Source organism: Fringilla coelebs (assembly GCF_963513975.1).
Source record: "Fringilla coelebs genome assembly, chromosome: 20".
Taxonomy (NCBI): Eukaryota; Metazoa; Chordata; class Aves; order Passeriformes; family Fringillidae; genus Fringilla; species Fringilla coelebs.
Window position 1 is genome coordinate 1816891 of NC_140046.1, and position 24454 is coordinate 1841344.

The 24454-nt window shown below is 48.9% G+C and overlaps 3 protein-coding genes across 7 annotated transcripts; 1 reads left to right on the forward strand and 2 right to left on the reverse strand.

The window, feature by feature from the left end:
• Nucleotides 1-2308: 2308 nt before the first annotated feature.
• PIGW (phosphatidylinositol glycan anchor biosynthesis class W) lies at nt 2309-4434 on the reverse strand (the record flags this gene model as incomplete). Of its 2 annotated transcripts, none has more annotated exons than XM_084219015.1 (2): nt 4316-4434; nt 2309-3843 (listed from the first exon to the last, which is right to left on the reverse strand). In XM_084219015.1, exon 2 carries the CDS (start codon nt 3827-3829, stop codon nt 2309-2311), a length of 1521 nt encoding a protein of 506 aa, XP_084075141.1. In that variant the 5' UTR covers nt 3830-3843; nt 4316-4434. The 2 variants fall into 2 exon arrangements, with proteins under 2 accessions (XP_084075141.1, XP_084075140.1); XM_084219014.1 differs by lacking the exon at nt 4316-4434 and adding an exon at nt 4134-4266.
• A 37-nt stretch (nt 4435-4471) lies between these two features.
• MYO19 (myosin XIX) lies at nt 4472-22339 on the forward strand. Of its 4 annotated transcripts, XR_014616649.1 has the most exons (26): nt 4472-4632; nt 5683-5773; nt 7333-7477; nt 7749-7897; nt 8130-8243; nt 8961-9093; nt 9313-9382; nt 9760-9862; nt 10075-10171; nt 10622-10698; nt 11054-11144; nt 12435-12606; nt 12803-12876; nt 12970-13091; nt 14720-14833; nt 15202-15378; nt 16236-16382; nt 16595-16702; nt 17235-17305; nt 17664-17773; nt 19524-19684; nt 20235-20364; nt 20519-20604; nt 20906-21190; nt 21346-21541; nt 21681-22339. XR_014616649.1 is itself a non-coding variant. In XM_084219004.1 (25 exons), exons 2-25 carry the CDS (start codon nt 5762-5764, stop codon nt 21725-21727), a joined length of 2877 nt encoding a protein of 958 aa, XP_084075130.1. In that variant the 5' UTR covers nt 4472-4632; nt 5683-5761; the 3' UTR covers nt 21728-22339. The 4 variants fall into 4 exon arrangements, 3 of the variants coding, with proteins under 3 accessions (XP_084075130.1, XP_084075131.1, XP_084075132.1); XM_084219004.1 differs by lacking the exon at nt 21346-21541 and having other exon boundaries at nt 21599-22339; XM_084219005.1 differs by having other exon boundaries at nt 21346-21721.
• A 96-nt stretch (nt 22340-22435) lies between these two features.
• Nucleotides 22436-24134, reverse strand: ZNHIT3 (zinc finger HIT-type containing 3). Its single transcript, XM_084219039.1, has 4 exons — nt 24019-24134; nt 23892-23923; nt 23665-23814; nt 22436-22876 (listed from the first exon to the last, which is right to left on the reverse strand). Exons 1-4 carry the CDS (start codon nt 24096-24098, stop codon nt 22683-22685), a joined length of 456 nt encoding a protein of 151 aa, XP_084075165.1. The 5' UTR covers nt 24099-24134; the 3' UTR covers nt 22436-22682.
• Between the last annotated feature and the right edge of the window lie 320 nt (nt 24135-24454).

Genomic DNA, 24454 nt, shown 5'->3' on the forward strand with positions numbered 1-24454 from the left:
GCAATTCTCTTGTGTTCACGGGCTGAACACTCAGCATTCAGAACTGCACCAGTGGCTTCAGGGCAGAGCTCACTGCATTTGTTATCCACAGCAGGCAATGAGAGTTGTCTCTCATTAATTCACTGGTGAACAGCCCACAGAATCCCAGAATCATTTAGGTTGGAAAAGATCTCTGAGACCATCAAGCCAAACCTTTGATCCACACTTTGTGAACCAGCCCAGAGCACTGAGTGCCACATCCAGTCATTGCCTGGACACCTTCCAGTGCCTGACCACGCTTCCCATGGAGAAATTCCTCCCGATGTCCAACCTGGACCTCCCCTGGTGCAGCTTGAGGCCATGTCCTCTGCTTGTGTCACCTGCTGCCTGGGAGAAGAGATCAAAGCCACCCGGCTACAGCCTCCAACTTACTCCTCAGGCCAGGAGAAGTCTCAGGATGAGAAGCTGCCCTTGGTGAGGGGCTGCTCTCACTCAGGTGCACACCATTCCCCAGGCTCGCTGCCAGCCACAGCCCTGAACTGGCACCACCAGCCCGTGTGGAGCTCGCCCACCCGGCCTCCCACGTCCTCCCTGCTCCAGCCAGTGCAGCTGGCACCTGGATGCCCTGTGCTTGTCCAGACACAGCTCTGCCTGTCACACCCAACCCGTTCTGAATCACACCACAGGCTTGTGCTCACAGGCAGAACTCGCTGCAGGTCCCGGGCTTTAAATATTTCAAAAATAAATATCCATGAGTAATTTTGCATAAATGAGTAGTGCCAGTTGGTTCACGAGGGAGACCTTTCTTCCCTAGGCAAGTCTAGGAAGTGTTTTAAAATAAACACATCCACCAGTTACCAGAAAACTCTGCTATAAACTGACAACTGTTTCTAAGAGGTTCTTGCCAGTTCTTGCATCTGTCCCCAGGATAATACAGGCTGCTTTGCTTTCATTCTCAAGACTACATGGTTTTAAGTTGGAAGCAAACAAGCATGAACTCAGTGTGGCCACAGCCTGCAATCCTCAGACTTCACCTTGCTGCTGGCCAGGGGCTTGGAGAACTTAATAAATTTATGACTCTTCCACAGCATGTCTGTCTTGAGGAATCTGATTTAGAAGCTTATTCTCCAAAGGTTTGATGATTCATCACTTGTGATAGACAAGGAGAAATATGAAATATGGCCCATGTGTACTGCTGTAACTCCACTGACACTGGACATCTATCATCAACTACCACTGGTATTCTATTCCTAAAGTATTTATATCCCATTATTGAATTCCTCACAATCTTTAAGTGTATTTCTCTTCCCAATGACTTGATGAGGTCAGGATGAACTGTCACAGTCAGGAAAGGGAACACAGAGGGTGTTCTGCTCTGGCCTTGCAAGGAAGATTGACAAACTGAGCAGTTCCCTTCTCAAGCCATTGCCAGAACCCTGACCCAGTGCACTGCACTTCTTTCCATCTGCAGCCTGTTTGTTTGCTAATAAAAATTGATACCAAATGTCCCCCCTTGGAGACATCTCAGCTGGCAAAATACGCTATTCAGTGTGCTGGTCTGCAGGTTGGAGCTGAATCCATTTGCTATCTTTGTATTTTCTTACGAAGTGTTGCTCTTATTATCTGCACCACAACCTCCAACAACTGCTTTATGAATTCATCTGCAGTTGAGTTTATCCTTCAGAGCATCACACTTTATCTCAGGTCTTCATTTATATTCATCAGTGGGGACGGAAGTAAAATTTAGCTTTAATTCAAAGGCTAATTTAGGTTTCAGTATATGATTAACATTCCACAATTACTACCATCAAAGTCAAGCATATGCATAAATCTCTGCAGGACTGGGGCCAAAACATTTTCAAGTATCCACTTATTCAATACATTTTATATAAAGAACTATTCTTATCTATTATTTATGCAAGGGCCTTAACTAGGTAAATCTTGACACAGCTAGGCCTCTCTCTCCATATAATTACTCCTCATCTTACTTTTCATCTGGTTTCTGCTCTACCTTGTTATCTAATTCCTGGGGTATGAGCACAGTTCACTAACTGTAAATAGAATTTACTCTCAGGAGCAGCAGGAATATTCAGCAATATCCAAACCTAAGTTTTCAGGATAATGTGTAACAACTCCCAACAGGTAAGATCATCAACTGTATAATTTGGTAAAATGAAGCATTAAAGAGCAATCAACACTAAATAATAAAAAGCTCTGCTAAATTATAAATTATTGCAACACATCCAGGAAAAGCACTAATTTCTCCATTAAATACCATCATTCAACTACAGCAAACAAAGTCCAGCTAGTCCACTCAGCCAAAGTGGAATCACCAAAACTTTAATACTATATTTCTGGCATGTAATATATACATAATTAAACAGTTAAAAAACATGTACAAGTGCAGTATGCATAATGTAAAGGCAGCCTTGCTGTGGATTGTGTCTATCAGGATGTTCACAGCACCAGTCATAACATTTGCTAGCAAGAAAAACAGTAATTGATTTTTGTTAATAGCACTAATCAGGCATAGCTGTGACAGCTTGTCCTGCCTTCCCACCGGCACGGCCTCCATTCCGTGCTTTCTCCTGGAACCAGGGGGCTGCACAACCTTCCAGCAGCAGGGCACGCTGGACCCCTTGACCATCAGCTTTGTGAACACCAGGATGAGGTCAGTGAGCACAAAGAAGCCCAGCAGCAGCAGGCAGTGGGCGAGCACCCAGGCGCAGAAGGGCAGGTTGGCCACGCGGCGGGACACGGGCTCCGTGCACGCCTGGCACAGCCGCAGCAGCACCGACAGCGCCAGCACGGCCAGGGCCAGCCCCCCGAGGGCTCCCAGCCAGCCCCTCACCGAGCTCCTGCGCTGCTGCAGCCACAGCCCCACCTGCACGCTCGCCAGGTAGATGGCCAGGTAGCCAAAGAGCGAGAAGAGCCCTTCCCGGTTGGCATTGAGGAAGCCGAGCCGGGAGCCCCTGCCGTCGCTCCCGTGCAGGATGAACATCTTCAGAGAGGTCGTGCTGAGGAGCAGCTGGTAGAGCACAGCCACAGCCAGAGCCACAAGCCAAGCCTTATGTTTGGGGAATATGGCTAAAAGCAGAGAGGCCGCAAGTCTCACCAGTGCCAAGGTAAAGAAGAAGTTCCAGTGCACGCCGTACTCCGAGGTGTGCTCGTGGTACTCGATGGATTTAATGCTCAGCAGCCGCCCGACGCCGAGGGCAACCAGCGGCCACACGGAAAACACCTGCCTGGCCAGACCGGAGAACCTGGGCTGTGTCCTCTGAGGCTTCTGCCGAACCTCAGGGCAAACGAGAGCGTTTCCAAAGATGAAGGCTCCCACCCCCAAATCCATGGCTCCGGTGCCGTAGGTCTCGGCCTTGGCGTATCGCCGGGGGTACTGCGGGAAATCCACGGCCAAAATGCTGATGGATGTCAGCACGTTGACGTAAACACGGAACACAGTTATTGCTGGAATGCACTCGGGGTCCAAGCATGCCTTCTGGAATTCTTTTACAATTTGCCCAAAGGGCACTCTGGCCTCCCGTTTTGTCTGGCTGTATATTTTGGAAAATATTCCGGCACAGAAGGCAGCAAGGATAACTGGTATGAAAAAGATGATTGGAGACAAGACAGTGCAGGAGAACACGAGAGGAGACACCAGCACCAGGAAGTCCAGCAGCAGGCTGTACTTCCTTGAGCTTACAGGTTTTCCATGGTGCAGGTAGTAGAGGATCAGGAGGAGCCCTCTGCAGAGCAGGCACAGCGGAGGCAGGGACAAGCCTGCAGAAATTTCCAGCAAACTCGTTCCGTTCAGGTTGCTGATAAAGGCTTCTTTCAGCTGCTTTTGGGACATTCTTCTCCTCTCCTCTGAAAACACAAAACGTGAACTTGAGGTAGCTTTGTAAAACGGGTCTCCGAACTCCTTAAAACTGAATCAGTTCATTAAAACAACATTGATTTCAGAAGTTATTGAGTTGCTTTTCAATTTAAAGAACACTGGAGCTGGCCTGGGAAGCCAAGGACAGGCACAGGCTTGAGGAAGCTCCAGCATTTGGAACACAAGATGCTTCCTACATGTCTGAGGGAGATCTCTAAAACGTCAAATACTCCACTGACTATTCACATGGTTAATAATCTTACTGCTCTGCAGAACATACTTTGCCGTATCCTCTGTGGTCCAAATGGCACAGATATGTAACAACGTGATCCTAGAAAACTTTGTGCTCCCTGGTCAGTACCACCAGCAGCTGCAGCCCCCAGGCGCCTTTTTACAGCAGGAGAGCCCTGCGGGATGGAAAAGGCGTGAATTAGTCCGGGGTTCCCGGGAGCGGGCGCTTACCGGGAGCGGGGGCACGGACGGCGCCGAGGGGCCGGAGCGGCGGGGCCCGCGGCCGCTGGGGCCGGCCCGGGGCCGTGAGGGCGGGACAGGCGGCCGCGGGTGAAGGCGGGCCCGGCAAAGCGGGGCCGCGGTAAAGCCGGGCCCGGGCAGAGCGGGGCCGGGGTGGAGCCGGGCTCGGTAAAGCCGGGCCGCGTTCCCCGCCCGCACTTTCGCCGCTTCCGCAGCGCCCGAGCCCCTCCCCGGTTCCGCCTCCCCGGCCCGCCCGCCCCGCTCCCGCTCCCGCTCCCGGCCCCGCTCCGGCCCCGCTGCCGCCCGCGGTAAGTCCCGAGCCCGCCCTGCCCTCCCGTCCTGCCCGGCAGCCCCGGCACCGCGCGGCCCTGAGGGGACACCGCGGCCGCCGCCCCGCGGAGCGGCACCGCCCGCCCGGTCCGCGTGTGCCCGCGTGTCCTCTGTGCCCGCGTGTCCTCTGTGCCCGCGTGTCCTCGGTGTCCCTCGTGTCCTCTGTGTCCCTCGTGTCCTCTGTGTCCCGCGTGTCCTCTGTGTCCCTCGTGTCCGCTCTGTCCCCCGGGATCTGCCCGCACAAAAGGCTCTGCAGGGATGGATCTGACGGGAGTTTGGGGATGGGATCGCGCCCGGACTCCGAACTGACTCCAAGTGGTGTTTTCATGCCGGGTTAGGAAGGAAATTAGGGATGGAAAAGGAATAACAATGGAAGAGGAACTGAATAGGAATGGAGTGGAATTAGAATAGAATAGAATTAAAACAGTTAGAGTATAATAGAACAAAATTAGAATAGAATTAGAATGGAATAGAATAGAATTAGAATAGAAAAGAATGGAAGTAATGGCAGCCTCAGCTGCAGGAAGGACAGAATTCCTGGCGGCGTGACTGGAACCTCAGCGTTTATCACAGAAATTCAAAGGGCCTGACTCACCTTGGGCTGGCTCCCAGAGATTTTCGGAGGAAACAGGAAGGGGACAACACAAACTTCTCCAAGTCACTCCCCTTCCCAAAGCTCTGGCTTCTCTGGCACTGTCAGACCCTCAGATCTGCCCTGTTTCCCCAAACAGGAGGAATTTGACAAGTAGTTGCAGTTTCTTGCCAATAAAACTTGCTTTGTTAAAGAAAAGCAAAGCATTTTATTCCTGATGGAAGGGAAGATACACAATTCCCTCCAAAAAAGCTTGATTTGCAGGGCAGCAGCACATGACCATCACTCTGGGTAGGATTTCCAGCTCCCATGTTACTTGTGCTCCTCTGGGATCAGTAATTCTGTCTGAAGTCTTTGGGATTTGCTTGTGGAACCCTCTGGAGAATAACATGCCCAGATATTTTTATCTAAATTCCTTTTTATTTTCTTTATTTAGGCATTCTCCAGTGTGATTTGAATGAAGTACCCTAAAGTAAAGGCCCTCTCCAGTGTTCCCATCCACAGGTCTGGACAAGATGCCAAAGCAGGTAAAAAGAAAAGCAGGAATTGTGTGTGCTAATTAAATGTTACTGCCAGGAGAGAATTCTTGGCTTATTTCCACGCAGTCCAGATTAGGTAACTGCTAATGAATATTCACCCCTGCTTCATTAATTGACTGGACCTATTTACTGTGGGCTTCAGCTGGATTAGAGACAGCAGGCAGTGATTTTTGCTGTGCCCTGGGCTCTAGCAGGGCAGGTGTTCATGCAGGCAGCAAGCACATTCTAAGGGTGTTTGTTCAGGAAGCTGAATGGACACAAGATTGGGATTTATTGTCAAATATTCTTTTACTTTTGGCTGAGCAATCATCATCTCAGCTGAGCAGGGCAGCAGAACCAAGCCCTTCCTCAGGCCTTGCAGTCTCACAGTGGGTTTAACTTGCCTGGTGTGACACAGGGGCACGGGGAGAAAGGGGAATGGGCAGGAACTCCTCAGTCCATGCAGTGTTTCCTAATTGTGGTGTCTGTTCTCTGACAGCAGCAAGCTGCTTAATGCTCATTCAGAGGAAAATAACAGAAATCGCTTGGATGGCAGGGCTTTACTGCATTGCTAAGCTTTTTTTTTCCCCTTACTGTGTAAAATTCTGTATGACTGGAAATGAAGTATTTATGCTGTCTGCAAAAGATAAAAATGCTCCTAAATGAGTAGCTTTTTTTTTTTTTTTAGGAACATGCTAAGTGGGGTTTGCAGTGCATTTCCCCTGTATTAATAAGCTCAGCTCATATAGTGGGAATGCTGCTGACTAAATTTAGCATTTTCTGTATAAACAAGGTGATGCTGTCCATGGGTTATCTTGTGGTACAGGAGATAACAAGAGGAGTGTACAGAGTGCAGAAATCAGGACTGGCATCTTTTCCATTCTTCATTTTCTCTTCTAGCCTCTCCTTTCCCCAGCAATGGCAAACAGGTCCTGGAATCTCTCTTCTGGCTGGTTTTCCATTACATACAACAAGTGTGTCCTTCCAAATAATGTTTTCAAGGACATGGGAGCCCAGAGGCTGAGATTTGAATATTTTAAGTGATTCAAAGGGGACCAAACTTCAGCTAAGGCGGGGCAGCTCCTCTGCCAGCACCATTCCTGTGCCCTGGCTGTGATGTGTGCACTCTGCAGCTTTCACCCTGAAAATGAGAGTGTCTGTTAGAAAAGCTGCATTTGTTTTAGCCTGCAGGGGCTTCCAGCTGTACCTGCAGCCAGCCCTTCCTGCCTCCCTGAGCCCAGGGCACTGCTTGGATTGAATGCATGACATGCAGAGGCTTAGAAATGAGCCAGTTGCAAGAGCATGGTGTGTGTGTGTGTATGTGCAGAGCTGCAGTGTGAGCCCAAAGCCACGTTCTCTGAGTGCCTTTGCTCACAGCCAGAACCCTTTTCTAACATCAGAACAGGAGGAGGGCAGCTGGGAGGAGGAGTAGCTCTGACATCCTGGGGTCTGGCTCCTGCTGAGACTGAAATTCAGTGACAGGGAAGCAGCAGAAGAGCTGGAGCAGGGGATGAGGTGAAAGTCCAGCTCTTCACCTTTCACTGGTGCTGATCTGACATCCCCTCCAGGAAAATGGCCAAAGGGAAGATTCTCTCATCCAGAATGACCTCAGTGAATCATTTGAAGAAGAAGTTAGAGCCTTCCTCGGTGATGAAGAGAAACTGCATCTTTTTGATGACCTCACCAAGGTGAACCCGGTAACAACCAGGACAGGTGAGCAGCCAGGCAGTGTCTGCTGAGGGATCCCTTCCCTGCTGACTCCTGACAGCTCCTGCTGCCACTGCTTGAGCACCATCAGCACAGGAGTTGTGTGTATTACACCTGCAGCATGCATACAGTCATGTGTTACACCCACAGCACTCTCTTGGTCACCTCATTCTCTGTTAACCCTGATAGGTAACACACCTGAGACTCTTGGTACCAACAGGCACAGCAAGGGTCAAACACTTTGCAAAAGATGCTGACAGAAGGTGTTGCTTTTCAGTTCTGAAATGTCTTCAAGCAAGATACAGAGTCAACCTGTTCTATACAAATGCTGGCTGCAGCCTGGTGGCTTTAAATCCTTTCCAGCCTTTCTCCTGCCTCTACTCACCTGAGCTCATGAGGGAGTACCACGTTGCACTTTGTCCTCAGGTAACCCTTGTGTTTGAGATCACTGTCCTTCTGCAGAGCCAGTTGTCAAACTGCTCCAAATTTATCTGAGCAAAATACTCCCACAGGATAAACCCCATTTCTTGTGAAATATTAGTTCTGTTAAAAGAGCAGTGCTGTTTTCAGGTGAATGTGAGATGACCCTTGCTATCCATTGCTGTTGAACTCTGTGGTTACTGTATTCTTAAATAGGAATATTCTCTTTCACTGCCAGGATTTAAAACCTCACATCTTTGCAGTGGCTGAGCAAACCTACAGGAATGTCCAAAAGCAGATGGACCCTGTGAACCAGTCCATCATTGTGAGTGGAGAAAGTGGTGCTGGGAAGGTAAGGAAATGTTCTTCTGTGACATTGCTCTCAAGTTTTGAGCGCTGCCAGTGATTTGTAGTGCAGAGTAGTGCAGTGAATGAGCAAAGATGAATTAAACCCCCTCTGACACAGCACGTAGCCAATCTGCCCAGCACGACTCTCTTGAAATGTGTGTGAAGCATTAAGTGATTGCTGCAGTTAAACACACTCTGCTTAATATAGCAGCTCTTCAGGTGACATCTGTCATTTCTGGAGGGCTGGGTTTGAATCATTCAGCAGGAATTGCACCTGAGTTCATGCCTCAGCCTCGTCTGTCAGGGGGCTCTGAGTCTCAGCAAACTCTCTGTACAGACCTAAAGCAGTGGCTTCAGCTCCTGCCCTGGCCCTCCTGTGATGGTCCATCCCTGCTAGGACAATGCTGAGGGGATTTTTGAGCCCAAGAACAAGATGCTTTGCTGAATGTTAATGACTCCAAATCCATTCACATTCATGCTGTTCATTCTGGCTGAGCTTCCAGATGGTGACACCTCAGTGGAGCACTCCCACTGCAGCAGCACTGAAATGTGTGTCTGTGGCACAGAGTTCCACTGAGCCAGAGCTCTGAACGTGACACAGTTCCTCTCTTGAGCCTCCCCTGCACCTGCACACTGAGTTTCCAGAAGGCAGCGGTGCTCCACTGCCACAACTGACAACATGTTAAAGACAAAGAGCTACTGTCACACCTCTCCCTTGCAGACCTGGACCTCTCGCTGCCTTATGAAGTTCTATGCCTCTGTTGCTGCCTCAGTTATCTCCCCAAAAGGCAATGAAACTGTGGAAAGGATAGAGAAGAGAGTGCTGGATTCCAACCCTGTTATGGAGGCTTTTGGTAAATGCGGCTTTTTTAACAACAAACTAAAGTAACGGCCACTGTGGGAATTTCCTTTGTTCCCACACGAGTTTAAGCTATCTCTTGGTCCTCTCCTTACAAACAAACAAACTCTTCAAATACTGGAGCTGTTTACAGAGCACCCTAAATACCTGTTTGTGCTGCCTGGCAGAGTGGGACCACTCTGATTGTCTGTGTCTGCCACTGGCAATTTCACAGGGAACGCCTGCACGCTGCGGAACAACAACAGCAGCAGGTTTGGGAAATACATCCAGCTCCAGCTAGACAGGTAAGAATTACTGGGTAAAACCTTACCTCTTGTCTTGGACCTTTAAATCTTTATCATCTTGTTCCTTCAAAGCTTATTTCTGAAATCTGCCATAGAATATTGTATGTCTTTAGAGCATATTTTGGTTTGCTGGCAGCTTAGACTGTTATTATTTTCTTTTCTGTTTTTTTTTATTTTTCTGCAAGCTCTCACCCTAAAGGTCTCTAAAAAAGTGCAACGGAAAAACAGAGATGTAGTTAAGAACTCTGAATAAAATAAGAACAAAACTGAAGGTGAACTGCAAAGCATTCACAGTCAGTTGGTCTCAGAACAGCACAACCCCTCTTGGATTCTGTGAAGAGGTTTTGTTGAAATCGTTGCTCTTTTTCCCTCTCTAGATTCCATCATCTGACTGGTGCTTCCATCCAGACTTTCCTTCTGGAGAAAACAAGAGTTGCCTATCAGGCCCCCAACGAGAGAAACTTCCATATTTTTTATCAGGTCTGCCTACAGTTAATTTTGCTTGGTATTTCTGACACACAGCAGGGATGGAATCACCAGATTTAGCACAGTTGCAACTTTTAATAATTACCAGTTTCCTTGTCTCCCAGGCTTCCAAATTAAATCATCCTCCCAGTATGTTATTCTTCACTGTCTGGGAGCTGTAAACACCAAAGGCAGAATTCAATTTTTACTTTGTTTTCTGTCTCCAGATCACAAAAGGTGCTACTGCAGAGGAGAGGCTGGAGTGGAACCTTCCAGAAGGAGCTGAGTACCGCTGGCTGCCAAATTCTGAAAGAAACTTAGATGGTAAAGATTACCTTCACTAACTAATTAATCAATCCATTAATAATGGCTGGAACTTGAAAGGGAAGCAGGCAGAAATACTTCCTGGTCCATCCCCTGGTCAGCCAACAGCAGATGTTTTGCAAAGCCACCTGCATTAATGGGGCTCTTTCTAAGTTTCACTTGGCACTATTAAGTCTTAAAGCTTAAAATCAGTCACCTGGCTTAAACCAGCTGGTTCTGGCCTGGCAAATTTGCATCTTTGTGGCTTTGTTTAGAAACTGTCTTGTCCTTGCATGTACTTCACCTGACAGAAAAACCCAGTGGGATGGTTCTGCAGCTTGTGTGTGGGATTTACCCAGACAGCTTCCCTGCTCTGCACTGACCATTCCAGCTGGATTGGGTGTGCTGAGATGTCGTGCTTGCCCCTGTTTGTGTGCTTGGCTGTTTCAAGAGCACTGTTTGGCTTTTCAGAGGACTGCTTCGAGGTGACCAGAGGGGCAATGTTCCACCTGGGCATCGGCCGTGCCACGCAGAGCAATATTTTCAAGGTCAGCCACCCAGCAGGGACAGCAGGAGGCTGCTGAGGGCGGTGGGAACGTGTTCCCAGGGTGGGATTGCTGCTGGGATAAATCCCTGCCACTGGGCAGAGCTGCTGCTCCTCACTGGAGAGCCTCAGCCCCACATCAGGCTGCACAGGTTAGATCTGAGCTAAAAGTGTGCACCTCTGAATTTCAGTCTGCCTTCAGGAACTGCAGCACCAGGGAAACACACACAAGTCTGGGGTCTGTTTGCTGCCTTCTGTGCAGGAATGTGCAGGGGCTGGCCTGTTCCAGGCTGAAGGAAGGCTCAGGGGAGCCTGCCTTGGAGGGAGCTGTCCTGAAAATCTCCCTGGTTGCATTGCAGGTGTTATCAGGCCTTCTGCACCTCGGGAATGTTCAATTCTCCAATCCAGTGGATGAATCTCAGCCTTGTGAGCTGGAAGACAAAACCAAAGGTGAGGCAACAACCATGACATGCTCCAGAGCCTTGTTAGTTCAGTGCAGATGCCCAAGGGAAAGGATTAGAGAAAGAATTCTCTCCATTCTTTCCTTTATTTAGTTAGTTAATTTAGATTTACTTACTTTATTTATTTAATTAATAACATTTCTTAAAATTTATTAAATCTACCAGATTTTTACTTGAGTAATTTTAACTATTACTACTTTTCATTATGAATTCCTTTTAACTACTAATAAGCCTAATTACTTTATTAATAACTTAATTTTGAAAATTAATAAATTTGTTTAAACTGTATTGAATTTATTGCATTTTAATTTGTTTAATTTAAATTCATTTAATTCAGAAAGAATTCCTTATTAAAGAAAAGAATTTGAACAATAATGCTCCTGCTGATAGGAGACAATCAAGGCCATGAGCAACCTAAAATTTAGGTGTGATTTTGTGAGCAAACAAAAACCTAATGCTCCCCTGCCCTGAGGATAATATCCTTCCCTGACAGGTCAGGGCAACTGCAGCATTACCCAGTGATTTCAGGAGGATTATTGGCAGAACTGTGGCTCTTGTTTGTAATCTTACTCTGCCATCACAGGACTGGCAGAAATCTGACCCAGAGGGAGAGCAGGGCTTTTCACATGAAAGCTTGGAAGTTTTCATGATAAAGACCAAAAAGCAGTGACAACAAATCTGTTAAATTGCAGCAGAAATAGAGGTTGTCCTGCCTGTCTTCAGGAGGCTTGTGGATCTGGATTTCCTTCAGAGATAAAACTGCCCTGAATAGGGAAGGTTCCTGCTACAATTTCACATGCTCTGAACACAAACTACTTAATATTCAAATAATTTTGAATGCAGCTCAGCTTAGAAAGATCTTAAATGCTTTGTCAGCAAGTACTCATTCTTCTACACTCCCTTTCTATCCCCAAATCCCTGCTTTTTCCTGGTCATGACTGCTTGATTTGTCTGTCTGGATTTTGAGGTCCCTGCTCAAAAAAGGTGAAAAAGTAACAAAGACATACCTAGAGAGAAAATCAACTTCAGTGTGGCAAACTGCAGCTTTTTCTGGTATTCATTTTAAAGAGAGGACCCAGAATTCTAGGGGCACTCTGCATCCAAATTAAGAGTCTGGTTTTGCAAAACTTAATCCCAAGTTTGGGTAGAAAGATCCAAAATCCACATTTAAGTTGGGGAGCTGATGGAAGTGGCATTTTCACACAGTCTCCAGACCTTCCTTACCTTCAGAGGTATGAGCACACCAGGTAACCTTGCACTGTTTGTTCTCCTGAACAAGAGTTTGTGAAGACCACGGGGGAGCTGCTCCAGATTCCCATTGAGGAACTCCTGGAATCTTTAAGGATTAGAACAATCACTGCTGGAAAACAGCAGCAGGTGTTCAAGAAGCCATGCTCCAGAGCTGAGTGTGAGACCAGGAGGGACTGCCTGGCCAAAGTCATCTATGCCAGGTAAGGATGGCCTCATCCAGGTGACTCTTGGGGGGGAATGGGGAGGCCAGAGGGATTTACTTGCTGCTGTTTTGTGGCAGCACATCAGAAATTCCTCTTCCTTCCAAGTGACACTGATGGAAACAGCAGTAAAAGGAACAATTCTGATTATTGCAAGCAAGCAGCTTCCAGCTAATCCCACTGTTGCTGTCTGCAGGTTGTTTGAGTGGCTGGTTTTGGTCATAAATGAAAACATCTACACAGATCCTTCAGTGTGGACCAGCTTCATAGGTATGGATATCCCACCCTGCTTTAACTCAGGGGCCAGCAGCCCTCCAGGCTGCTCCTAAACTAAAGCTCCCTGTCCTCCCACACTGCTTCCAGGTTTGTTGGACGTTTATGGGTTTGAAGCCTTCCCTGAAAACAACTTGGAGCAGCTCTGCATTAATTATGCCAATGAGAAACTGCAGCAGCACTTTGTAGCTCACTACCTGAAGGCACAGCAGGTAATAGCCCAAACTGAAGATCAGACCTTCAATATCTGATTTAAACCAGCATCTTTTTGTCACTTTAACTGCATTGCTGTGCCCATGCTCAGATGGAACCTCCAGTAGTCAGTACTGGCACAGAAAGCAGTGGGAGGGAGCAGTGCCTTTGGAAAGAGGGGAGTGTGGGGCAGTTGGAATGACACAGCTTTGTCTCCTGGGGACTGGAAATCTGTTCCCAGCCCCACTGGATCTCTGCCTGTCAGACTGCTTGCTTCTCCTCAAAGAGCTGAACACTTGAGACTAAATTCTTGGGGTAAATGCAGCCTGAACTGAGATTCTCTTGGAAGCTTCTGCTTACAGCCATGAAGCATAAAGTCCCTAAAGAGTGGAGCTTCTAGGCTGAGCTTGGTGTGAAGGCAGAGCCCACCAGACCCCTGTCACCCACACCTGAGCACGTGGGACCTGTGGAGCCCTCCTCCCCCAGGGGCACAGCTCCCTGACCCAGCCATGCTGGTGCCTTTAAAGCAATCCCAGTGTGCTCCAGCTGTTATCCTTGAGTCAGGAGGGACACAGATGCTGTTGTTTCACAGCAGAGAAGGTTTTTTTGCCCTGTGCAGTCCCTCACTGGTCACACACTGCTAATTCCAGCTCTGAGTGCCCTGCAAGGTGCAGAATCCCTGCCAGGGCTGCTGCTCTGCCCCTCCCCACTGTAGATCCATTACCAAAATGCTCTTTGCCATTAACTGGAATCAGGGAAATCATTTTCTTTATGGCAGCAGCGTGCTGGCACCTCCTGCCTCACCGCAGGGTTTTGTCAATTTATTCAGGAGTTAAGTATTTCTTTGACTGCCATTTGTGCTTTGCTATTGCCAGGCTGCTTTCCCTGCTGCCCTGGTCAGCATGCCAGGGGTTAATGGTCAGGGAAGATGGAAAGCAAGTTCAGGCACACAATTGCTTTGCTTGAAATGGCTCCATGACCTCTGTTTATAGCACCCCTCCCACTCACTGCCTGCCCTCTTACCTCTGGATCTGGCTGTCCCCCAAACCACTTAAATGCCATTAGTGGCTGTGCTGAGCAAGCTTTTGGCAGGAGGCTTTTCAAATAACTGCCCAGAGCTTGTGCTTGTTAAACACTGCTGACAGTTTGTCCTGTAATTCAGCATAAATATTGGACCAATTATTCCAACCAGTATCTCCCTGCACTTCCTTTCAGATCGGGCTTTGCTTTAAATGGAGCTCAGGCAGTAAAGCCTGGCACACAAAGGTTGGGCTGGGGCTGTGTCCCAGGCCAGGGAAGGAGTTCTGCTTGTTCCTTGTCCTTCAGGGAAAATCTCAGCATAGCCAGGAGAGGCTTTGTGTGACTGTGGCCTTTGTTTGCTCTCTAAAGCAGCCTTGCAGCTTGCTCTGATAAATCCACGGGGTTCCCAAATCCTCAGATAAATTGTTCCAGCAGGTTCTGATCCACACCCAAAAGCTACCTGGGGTAGGATATCCTCATGTGGGTTGTTTTTGTCTCAAGCTTGGTGTTGACCTGGAGCTGAGCTGGGATTAACTCCTCAAACAGGACCTGGATCAGCTGCCCAAGGCAGAGAGCTCTGAGCTCTGGTGCCCTCTGCTGCAGAATAACCCCTTCCCTCTTCCTTCAGGAAGAATATGCAGCTGAGGGCCTGCAGTGGTCATTCATAAACTACCAGGATAACCAGAACTGCCTTGACCTGATAGAGGGAAACCCTCTCAGCATTTTTTCCTTGCTCAATGAGGTAAGTGGGATCCAAACCCTTCATTTTTGGGCCCAGGTTTCTGCCTTTGTCCCACACCACCAAAGAAAACACAAACAGTAAATTAATAGAAAACCTGTCAGCTATAAAATTTCTGCAGGGCTTCAGTTTCACATCATGCCACTGCTTCCTCCTGTTCTGAGCTTTTTCCCTCTGATCCTGGGCGTTCTGATTCAAATATGAAGCCTCAATTACTTCTTTCCCCCCCTTCCTTCCCAATATTTCAGGCCTTTCATACTCAAAGCAGCTCTAAAGGTAATATTGCTACAATTTGAATGTTAAATGTTGTAGCTTTTAGAGTCAGTTCTTTGGGCCAAACAAGAGATGCTGCAGTTGTGTGTCCTTTGCAGGAGTGTCGCCTGAACAGAGCCTCCAACACTGACCTGTTCCAGACCAGGATTGAGAAAGCCTTGTCCAGTAATCAGTGTTTAAGTCGAGATAAATTTAGTAAGAAGCCCAACTTTATCATTTCACATTATGCTGGCAAAGTCTGCTATCAGCTGGCAGCAATGGTGGAGAAAAATAAGGTAGGTGTTTGCAGAAAGAGCTGTCTAAAAAATCTTAAAAGTGTCCTACAGACCTAAAGTGATTTAAGTCAAACAAATATATTCAGTGCTGGGCACTGGACATACCTTGCTGCAAATAAATCCTTCAAGCCATGTGAAACTGGGTGATGTCCTTGGTGTGGTCCTCTGAACCACCACTGGCAGGGGCAGATGCTTTGTTACACCTTTGAGCTGGGGTTGAAGTGAACCATCACCAAACCAGGGCTTCTTCCATTCCTGGGGCGTGCAGAATCGTTAATGGCATCAGGGCATTTTTATAACTGCAAATACAGCACTTAATTCCCAAAAAAATTCTGATACATTTATGAGAAACAAGAGCTGGGCTTAACTGCTGAAAGTGCTCAAAGTACTCAAATTTTGGCCATCAGGGAATAAGTGAAATGTGAAATAGTCTGCAGAGAGCAGGGTCCCTTCTCAGCTCTGACATGCCCAGCAATTATGGCAAGTGCTGTTATTTATTTAGCAATAAAACACCATCTCTTAATTCAAAGGAATATGTCTAATGCCTGCTGCAGTTTGCTCTTCAGGGATTAAACCACTCCTGAGAGCTGGAGCTCACTTAGGCTGTGTAACAAGAGCAGTGATGGGAGCAGTTGTACACTTGCCTGGATTTGCTGAATGTTCAGCCAAACATTGTTTTCTGCTCCTAAATCTGACTGGGAATGAATGCACATCATCAGATTTGAAAGTGCAGCTGTGGTCACATCAACTCTGGCATCAGAAATACTGTTCTGTCTCTATATGTGGAATTCTTAGCTATTTTCAGAGGTGCAGGTGCCTGCCAGGTCCGGGTACTGACAGGTCATGTCTGTTTGCAGGATGCTGTTCCACCAGAGCTGGTCCACGTTTTGCAGAACTCAAAGGATCCTTTGCTTCAAAAATTATTTCCTGGGACAGAAAAGAACCAAAATAACACCAAAACCCAGAACAGAGCAGCTGTTGTTACAGTGGTGTCCAAGTTCAAGGTACATCCTATTCAGGTTTCTGCTGTAATTTTGGAAGCTTTCTGGATTTACCATAACAATTTGATGAAATGCATCCACAGAATGGAGATTGTGCTTAAGCTGTCCTGTAGAAGTGCTCTGTAAAGCCATCCTTGCCCAGAGCAGCTTCCTGGGGTGGATGGGAGATGCCTGAGGAGGAGGAGCCCTGCTGAGCCCTGTGTTTGTTCCTGCAGAGCTCCCTGGAGCATCTGATGGAGATTTTGAGCAGAACCACACCCCATTACATCCGCTGCATCAAGCCCAACGCTGACTGCAAGGCCATGACTTTCAGGAGAGAAGAGGTAACTGCTCCAGAGCCTTTCCCAGGGCTTTGCACTGGCTGCCTCAGGACCTTGAGTCACTTGCAAAGCTCTTTGCACAGCACATTTTGAAACAGCTCTTTCTCCTTTGAGATAAACACCTTCCAGAGTCACTGAGGTGCTTGTCCAGAACAACTCCTAAGCACAGCAGCTCTTCCAGCTGCACCTTGCTTGTGGCTGGGGTGATTTGGGGTGCTGCCCTCACAGCCCTTCAGACAGCAGCCCTGGGCACACAAACCCCTTCCAAACAAAACTGTGCTCACTCCTGGAGTCCAGGAAGCTGAGAAGCTTTGGGAGCAGCAGATGCTGAAGTAACTAGAGAACCTCATCTGATGGGCAATGAGGCTTTAAACACCCCTGGAATCTGCTGAGCATGGAAATACCAACACTGAGCCTGGAAATACCAACACTGGCTTTTCACACCCCGCTGGCTGGGGATGCCCAGGACAGGGCACACAAGGAGCAGCTCCCACAAAAGTCAGCTTTGCCAAAACCATCTCAATTTCTGCCTCAGGTTCTCAGCCAGCTCCAGGCCTGTGGAATAGTGGAAGCCATCACCATCAGTGCAGCAGGTTTCCCAGTCAGGTAAGTCCAGCTTCTTCAGCATAATCCATTTCTATAGCAATTAGTGGCATTTAGTTATTCAGAAGAGCTTATAAGGCAAGAAACCCAAAGATTTTGCACCATCAGCATATCCAAGCACAATTCCTGCCCTGGCTTTGCTACTGTTACTGGGAAATCTGAATTTCTTCACAAGTTCTTTACTTTCTGGCCTGTTTGACCATTCAGGCATCTGTCTGTTAGCATCCCATGCACTGGATCCACAAAGCCATTCTGGAATTTTCCCTCCTCAGACAATGAGTTATTTACCTTTCAGCAAAAAGGATCAGTTATTTACAGTAATGGCTCTTGCCTGGAATTCAGTGCACATTTTGTCTCCCAGGATCCCTTTCCAAAGTTTCACTGAGCGCTATGAACTGCTGAGGAAATCCTGGGGCTCCAGCAAAAAAAGAGTGTGGGATAAAAGCAACTCTCATCCTGCTGAGAAAAAAGGTAAGTTTCTTCAGGTAATCCCTGTGCCATCAAGTAAAATTGTCACTGCAGCCATTTGGTCTCACACAGATCAGGTAATTACTGTATTCACCACTATTCCCAAAATATTTCTTTAACCTATCACCAACCTGAGTTTCTAGTTGCTTAACACTTAAAATCTTACCCCTCACTGCTGGTTTTCTGTGCTCCTCCTGGGTGGAACAATCACAGTTACAGAGGTGTCTGGGGTTCCCCTCACCCAATATAATTTGATTTAAGAGTTGATTCTTTAGTAGACCTGAAAACCACTTACCTTTTGCTTTCTTTTCCTTTTCCTTCCTTTCTCTCCCCCCTCCTTCATTCCTTGCTGAATCACTGACCTTCCAGCTTACCTGGACTCTGCTGCTTCTTCCACCTTTTGCAAACTTCTCTTTTTCTAAGCAAGAGTGAGGATGGACTTTAACAAACAATCCAGCCCACAGGTATGCCTTTGCTATGAACTGCTGAAAGGAGGAGCTCATCACGTGGTTACATTTAATATTAAAGGTTATTGCAGCCCCTTTCTGTGCTCCAAATGAATCCCCTCTTCACCCAGTGGGTCAGTTCAACGAGCAGCAGCTGTGGGAAGCAGGACCAGCCTGTTCAGATGAGTAAAATTGGTGGAAATCTGTTCACCCTGTGGAAATGGGCTGAAGTAAGGAAGTGCAGGCTGGAAAATTACTTACACTGTGGATCTTTTCCCCTCAATTACAAACCCATTAACTGCAAAGCCTCTTTGTGATGGGTTTTTAGTCCTTTTTATCTTGAGGGGGTAATAAGCTGCAGACAAAGCAAAACAATTGCCCAAACACAGGGATAAGCTTTTGGTTCCCTTATCAGCCTAGCCCCATGAACACCATCAGAGCCACCAGATGTCTTCCTGTAAGCAAGAATTGCTTCTATTTGTTTTCAGGACCTTAAAATGCTCTCATCTCCTTAGAAATATTTATAGCAGAAAAGCAAACAGTATCCAGGATGGAATGATACAAAACCCATCCAGCCCTGTGCATGCAGGAACTCCTGCAACAATCTCTTGTTCCAGGTCTGAATTAAGTCTGTCTCTATTTCCAAAGAGATTCATCTGGTGACCTGTTTGTAATGTAAAAAATCGTGCACTGTGTCCCAGAAATGGCTTTAATAACCTGTAATTGCTGCCATAAATTCCTGCTCAGTACAGGACCCCATAGCTGCTCCCAGTGCCCTGTGACAGCTGTACAATTGTGTAGAATTTGCTTCCCCTTCCTGCACTTTTCAGTACATTAAGGCTACAATTCCCTGCCTTTTGTTCTTTGCTCCCACAGCTTTGAGTATTCAATGTGATTTCCTTAGCACTGAGCTGCTCAGTCTGTTCTTTATGGCACTGCTGCTGCTTTCTCCTGCTTCCATGTGGGATGTTTGGGATAGGAGAACACCTGAGCCTCCCTGGTTCAGCCTAGATCTGGCCTCAATGACAGTTTTACCTGTGGAGAACAGAGGTGATGACAGATGAGAAGGCAGCACCCAGCCTCAGCCCAGTTTAAACACCCCACACTGGTTTGCTGCTTGCTGGCACCTGGTGCAATCTGTGCTGTCACATTTTAGCCTTAAACACAGCAAGATCAAGTGCTCTCACCATCCCCTCTTGCTGCAGGTGTTTCCCCTCCAAGTGGCCAGGAAATCTCAGTGCAAAGACAATGCCCTGGCCCCTGTTTCCAAATGTTGTGGTGCCTTCTCCTCAATGTTTCACTTCCAGGTGAGACTCCAGCGATGGGAGATGACAAAGCACCACGTGCTGCTGTTCTGGAGATCCTCCAGGATGCTCTCAGGGGACAAAGCCCTGCTCAGGCAGCAGGGAATGGAGGAATCCCCTCAGTCTTCTGTGGCAAAACCAAAGTGTTCCTGGCCAATTCCCTGGTAAGTGCTGTTCCTTGGCTGATGCCTCTGGAGTGCTCCTGCCTCAGGGCCATTGTGGCACAGACAGAGGCAAAACTCCTGCCAAGCCAGTGTGACCAGAACCGGGCATTTTCCATCCAATTATTAAACTCCATCAAGCACCCATCAGAGTCCAGCTCTGCAAAGCACTTTGTGTAATGGCCTCTGTGTTGGACAAGCAGCTGCACTTGTGTCAGAATTCCAGTAAAGATGGCAACTTTCCTCAGCTCCACGTGACAGATTTGGCTGGGAAAGAGAGGAAGGAGTCAAAGGCACTTCTGCCAAGCTTGCTGCCTAGAAGCAGCCCCTTCAGTGGAGCTGGGTACAACCTGCTGCTGCTGGGACTCTGGGAGGCTCCACTTTCCTCCAAGAACTTCCATTTTCATTTCCACATTACCTGAAAAGCACCAATGAAGTGCTGTCACTTCCCAAGCCTAATCCAGCAGTCACAGGACACTGGAATGAGGCTGTAAAAGGAGGAGCTGTGAGCACAATTCCATCTCTAACTCCAGGCTCTTGTTCCCCACTGCAGCTGGAGCTCCTGGAAGCCAGGAGAGCAGAGGTGTTAAATGAGAAGGCATTTTGCATCCAGTGCTGCTGGAGAAGATTTAAAGAGAAGAAAACAGCAAAGGAGAAACGCTCTGCAACTCTCATCCAAGCAGGTGACTCGTGGGGTGGGGCTGAAACAACAGAGCAAGGGACATTTCCAGTCACTCTGGGGGATTACAGTGGCACGAGTGGCTAAGTGCCATCTCCCAGTGTGTGCAGGAGCTGCTGAGATTCTGTGCACTCAGGTTTCTCTCATCCCATCCCCAGCTGTTCGCTCCTGGCTGGCCAAGAGTCGCTTCCAGAGGCTGCGCAGGGCTGCCCGTGCCATCCAGCGGGGCTGGAGGAGGTGGAAGGTGAGTCTGGGGGACAGGGCAGCACTGAAAGGAGCCTGAGGCTTCTTGGGGTCTGAGAAAGAGTAATAACTCTGAGAACTACAAAGCCAGTGCTCCAGAAAACTCTCCTCCAGCTGAAGAGCAGATGCCAGTCCTGTAGAGCTGCTTCTGGCTCATCCTGCAGAATAAACTCCCTCCTTACCTGCATGGAAACTGGGCTGTGCTGTCCTTCCAGACTCCCCCTTACAGACTCAGCTCTGCAGTGCTGAGTTGTGCCCAGGACATTGGAGAACATTGCTGTTGCTGTTGTTGTGTCTTTCAGGCAAAAGCGGCCGCGCTGGCAGCAGCGGAGCTGGACGAGGGGGAAGGAGAGGAGCTCCCAGGCCCTGGAGCTGCCCTGGCCAAAGCTCCCTGGTCTCTGGGCACAGCGTGGCCCCTGCAGGCACCTGTGCAGTTCTGGCCCCTGGGGCTGGTGCTGGCTGCAGCCCCTGGCAGTGCCACGGGGCCACGGCGGGCGCTGGCGCTGCTGGGCTGCCTCAGGGGGCTGCAGGAGAGCCCCAAGGGACACCTGGGCTGTGGCATCACCTCCATCAGAGCCCTCCCACAGGTACCCACCCCTCCCTCCTGTCTGCAGCTTGGGAACGGGCTGGGGTAGCATCTCCCACTGGCTGGCACTGCCTTTGCTCAGACACTGCACTTACAAATCACCCTCGGGTCTGGGGGTGGGAACATTTTTGTGTTTGCATCAAATTCTGTGTGCAGGAACTGCCACAACTGCAGCAAACGGTGCCAGGGCCGGTGCTGAGCACTCCAACCTCCAGAGGCTGAGCTGATCTCAATCCAATTCAATGCTGGCATTTCTCTAGAAACCATTTCTCTTCAGTCCATCTGTGGGGACTCCTCTGGAGGAGTTCCTCTGTCCTCATCCCCCAGCGGTTCCTACACTCCAGAGCTAAACGTGAGTAACAAAATCAGCTGCACATCTGGCTGAACTCTTCTCCTCTTGTCCCTGCAGGGCCCTGTCAAGTTCCACTGCAGGAGATCCCCCCTGCATTTTGCCAACGTCAGCCCCCACACGGAGGCATTTTCCATCACAGGACTCAACCAGATCCTGCTGGACAGACAGGAACTCCTGCCCACATAGCTCTGGCCCTGGCCTTGGCCTCCAGGGGGGCTCTCTGCAAGCTGCTGCTTCCAAATCACTCAGTGTCCACTTCTGCTGCTACCTCAGAGCTTCCACAGCGCTGCCTTGTATGTACAACGTGAGGGAATGGGACACACCTTATAATGCACATTATAATAACCTTATAATAACATTAAATTACATTTACTGTGGGGGGAGGGCAGCTCCTGCTCCCCCCCACGTTACAGGAAATATCAACACTATGGGAACAAATCAATTCCAGCAGATCAGGTGCTTGAAGCAATGAATACTTGAACTGAACTGCCTGCAGCAGGCAGAGTGAACAAATAATGCCAATAAATGTTCCTGATTCATGCAACCGTCCTGACTGACCACGAGTGTCCCCAGGGGGGTGAGGAGCAGCCAGCTGCAGCACCAGGGGCAGATGTCTCAGGGAAAAGCAAGGCTGGGCTCTTGCTTTTATCTACAGCACCAAAATCTGTGAGCTCTCACAGCTGCCAGGTGCAGAGCTCCCCAGACAGCACCACCCTGCCCAGGGGTGCTCTGAACCCTCCCTTTGTTGCTCGTGGATCTTGAAAATGTTCAGCTGCTCTGTGTACGTCATTTAAAATAAACTGCTCAATGCCTTCTCAAGGTGTTTGATCTTTCCCAACAACCTTTAGTGAACAAAAACATTTCAGAGTACTTGTGGATTAAAATCAATGCAGATATATTTAATATTGTCACTGTGAAGCAGCATTTCCTGTGGCTGCCCAAGAATCCCACAGAGTACCAAGTTCAACCCCCAGGATGTAAAACAGAAAGGGGCAGGGCTGTGCCGGGACTGTTTGTCAGCTCCAGCCTGAACTCGGAGCTCTGACATCCACGGGCACAGGGGCACACGGCAGAGTGCACACCAACCTCACCAAATAAAAGTCTCACCGACAAATCACACGAGCCCCAGTCCCCCAGCAGCTCACTCGGGGAGGACGTTCTCCTTCTCCTCGGGAGGCTCCACGATGCCCAGGCAGCAGTCGGCGAACTCCAGGAACAGCGGCTCCTGCATCAGCCGCCGCAGGAGGGAGCTTTTGTCCCGAGCCTGCTCCAGGGCCAGCAGCAGCTGCCGCAGGTGGGGGTTCCGCAGCAGATCCCGCAGCTCCGCCGACTCTCCTGGGGCAGGAGGGAAAAAAACAGAGTTACAGCCGTGCCTCGGGCCAGCAAACCTAGGGAGGGGAAAAAAACAGAGTTACAGCCCGGCCTGGGGCCAGCAAACCTTCCCGGGGACACAGCAACTGTCAGGGAAACTCAGAGCGCTCTCAGGGAAAGCTCAGCTCCCTGGAAAACCCAGGCACTGGTGTTACAGGGTTAGAAGTTTAAGAGAAGGGAAAAGAGCAAGGGAAATTAGGACAATAAGAATTGGGACAATCAAAGTTAGGACAATAAAAAGCAAAGAACGACAGACCTCCCACTCTGCCCCAAAGCACCCCTTGCTAACAGAGAATTACCCCTTAAATGCAATAGCCTGGTGCATATTCACAGATCTCATACGTGATTCAAACGTTCCTTTCAAACCAGAGTCAAATTCAGCTTCCCCCCTTCATCCTGTAAATCAATTTCCTTGGTTCCTCAAAGTCTGAGCTTTCCTGATAAGGAGGCAATAATTCTTCTCTTGGGATTATGGTGTCTGTTGTTATCTCCATATCCAGAGAGGATAATGTGAAGAATTTCGTGATCATCTTTTTCCATTCTTTGGGCTAGTTACAAAAAGTATCTCACATCACATAGTTTCTATTTTAATATTGTGCTATAGCCTAAAAACCGTATTTACCACACCACCTAAAGGAGATTAATACAGCACTGCTTCGGGGAGATGAATACAAAAGATTAACACAGCACAACTTCCCCACACACCACAGCCAGCATTCATTTCAGTATTTGCCAAGAGCAGCATTTCTTACCCAGGAGTTGCAGTTTCTGCGGCGGGACGCGGTCCTGCTCCTCCTCCTCGCTCAGGATGTCCTCCGGGGCCCCGGGGCTGCCTGCGGGGACCGGGGGGGATCCCTGCCCGGCCGCCTCCTTCTCCCGCCGGGCACCGGGCGCGCAGCGCTCTGCGGACAGAGCCGCGTTAGCCCCGGTGAGCCCCGCTTAGCCCCGGTGAGCCCCGGCCCGCCCGGCCCGCACTCACCGCGGTGGGTCCGGCAGCACGGCACGGAGCAGCTGCGGGGAGAACGGCGTGAGAAACGAGCCCGGTACCGCCGGCCGCACCCCCAGCCCGCGGTACCGCCGAGCCCCCCCGCCCGTCCCTCGCTCACTAGGCGGTTCCGCAGCGCGGACAGCGGTACCGAGCCGCAGCCCCTGCCCCACACTCCGCGCACGGCCCCGGTGCCCTCATGGCCGCTCCCGCCGCTTCCGCTTCCACTTCCGCTTCCGCTCCACCGGCCAGGGCTGCCAATCGAGCGCCGCCAGCCAGGCGTGTTTAATCCACCGCCGAGCGCAGCCGTAGCCAGGGCTTTTATCGAGATATTTCTATCAATAGATAAATATAGAGAAATATATGGCCACAGACATGTAAAGAGATAGCGCTGTATATGGGGAAAGAAGGAGGAGTGGAGAGAGAAATGTATATATCGAAATAGGGGTAGAGGTATAGATATGGGCATACATAAAATATATAAACAGAAAAAATAAATAAATAAAGATTATATCTACATATATATGTGGAAAATGCGTATTTTATGATTGCCTTTC

Excerpts from the sequence above, each read along its gene's own strand:
- MYO19 (XM_084219004.1), top strand. Across the intron at positions 10,172-10,621 it reads TTCTGAAAGAAACTTAGATG|AGGACTGCTTCGAGGTGACC; the intron begins GTAAAGATTACC and ends TTGGCTTTTCAG. Across the intron at positions 19,685-20,234 it reads TGTTCCTGGCCAATTCCCTG|CTGGAGCTCCTGGAAGCCAG; the intron begins GTAAGTGCTGTT and ends TCCCCACTGCAG.
- ZNHIT3 (XM_084219039.1), bottom strand. The coding sequence starts at position 24,098 with ATGAGGGCACCGGGGCCGTGCGCGGAGTGTGGGGCAGGGGCTGCGGCT. Across the intron at positions 23,924-24,018 it reads CCGCGCTGCGGAACCGCCTA|CTGCTCCGTGCCGTGCTGCC; the intron begins GTGAGCGAGGGA and ends TTCTCCCCGCAG. Across the intron at positions 22,877-23,664 it reads GCAGAAACTGCAACTCCTGG|GAGAGTCGGCGGAGCTGCGG; the intron begins GTAAGAAATGCT and ends CTCCTGCCCCAG.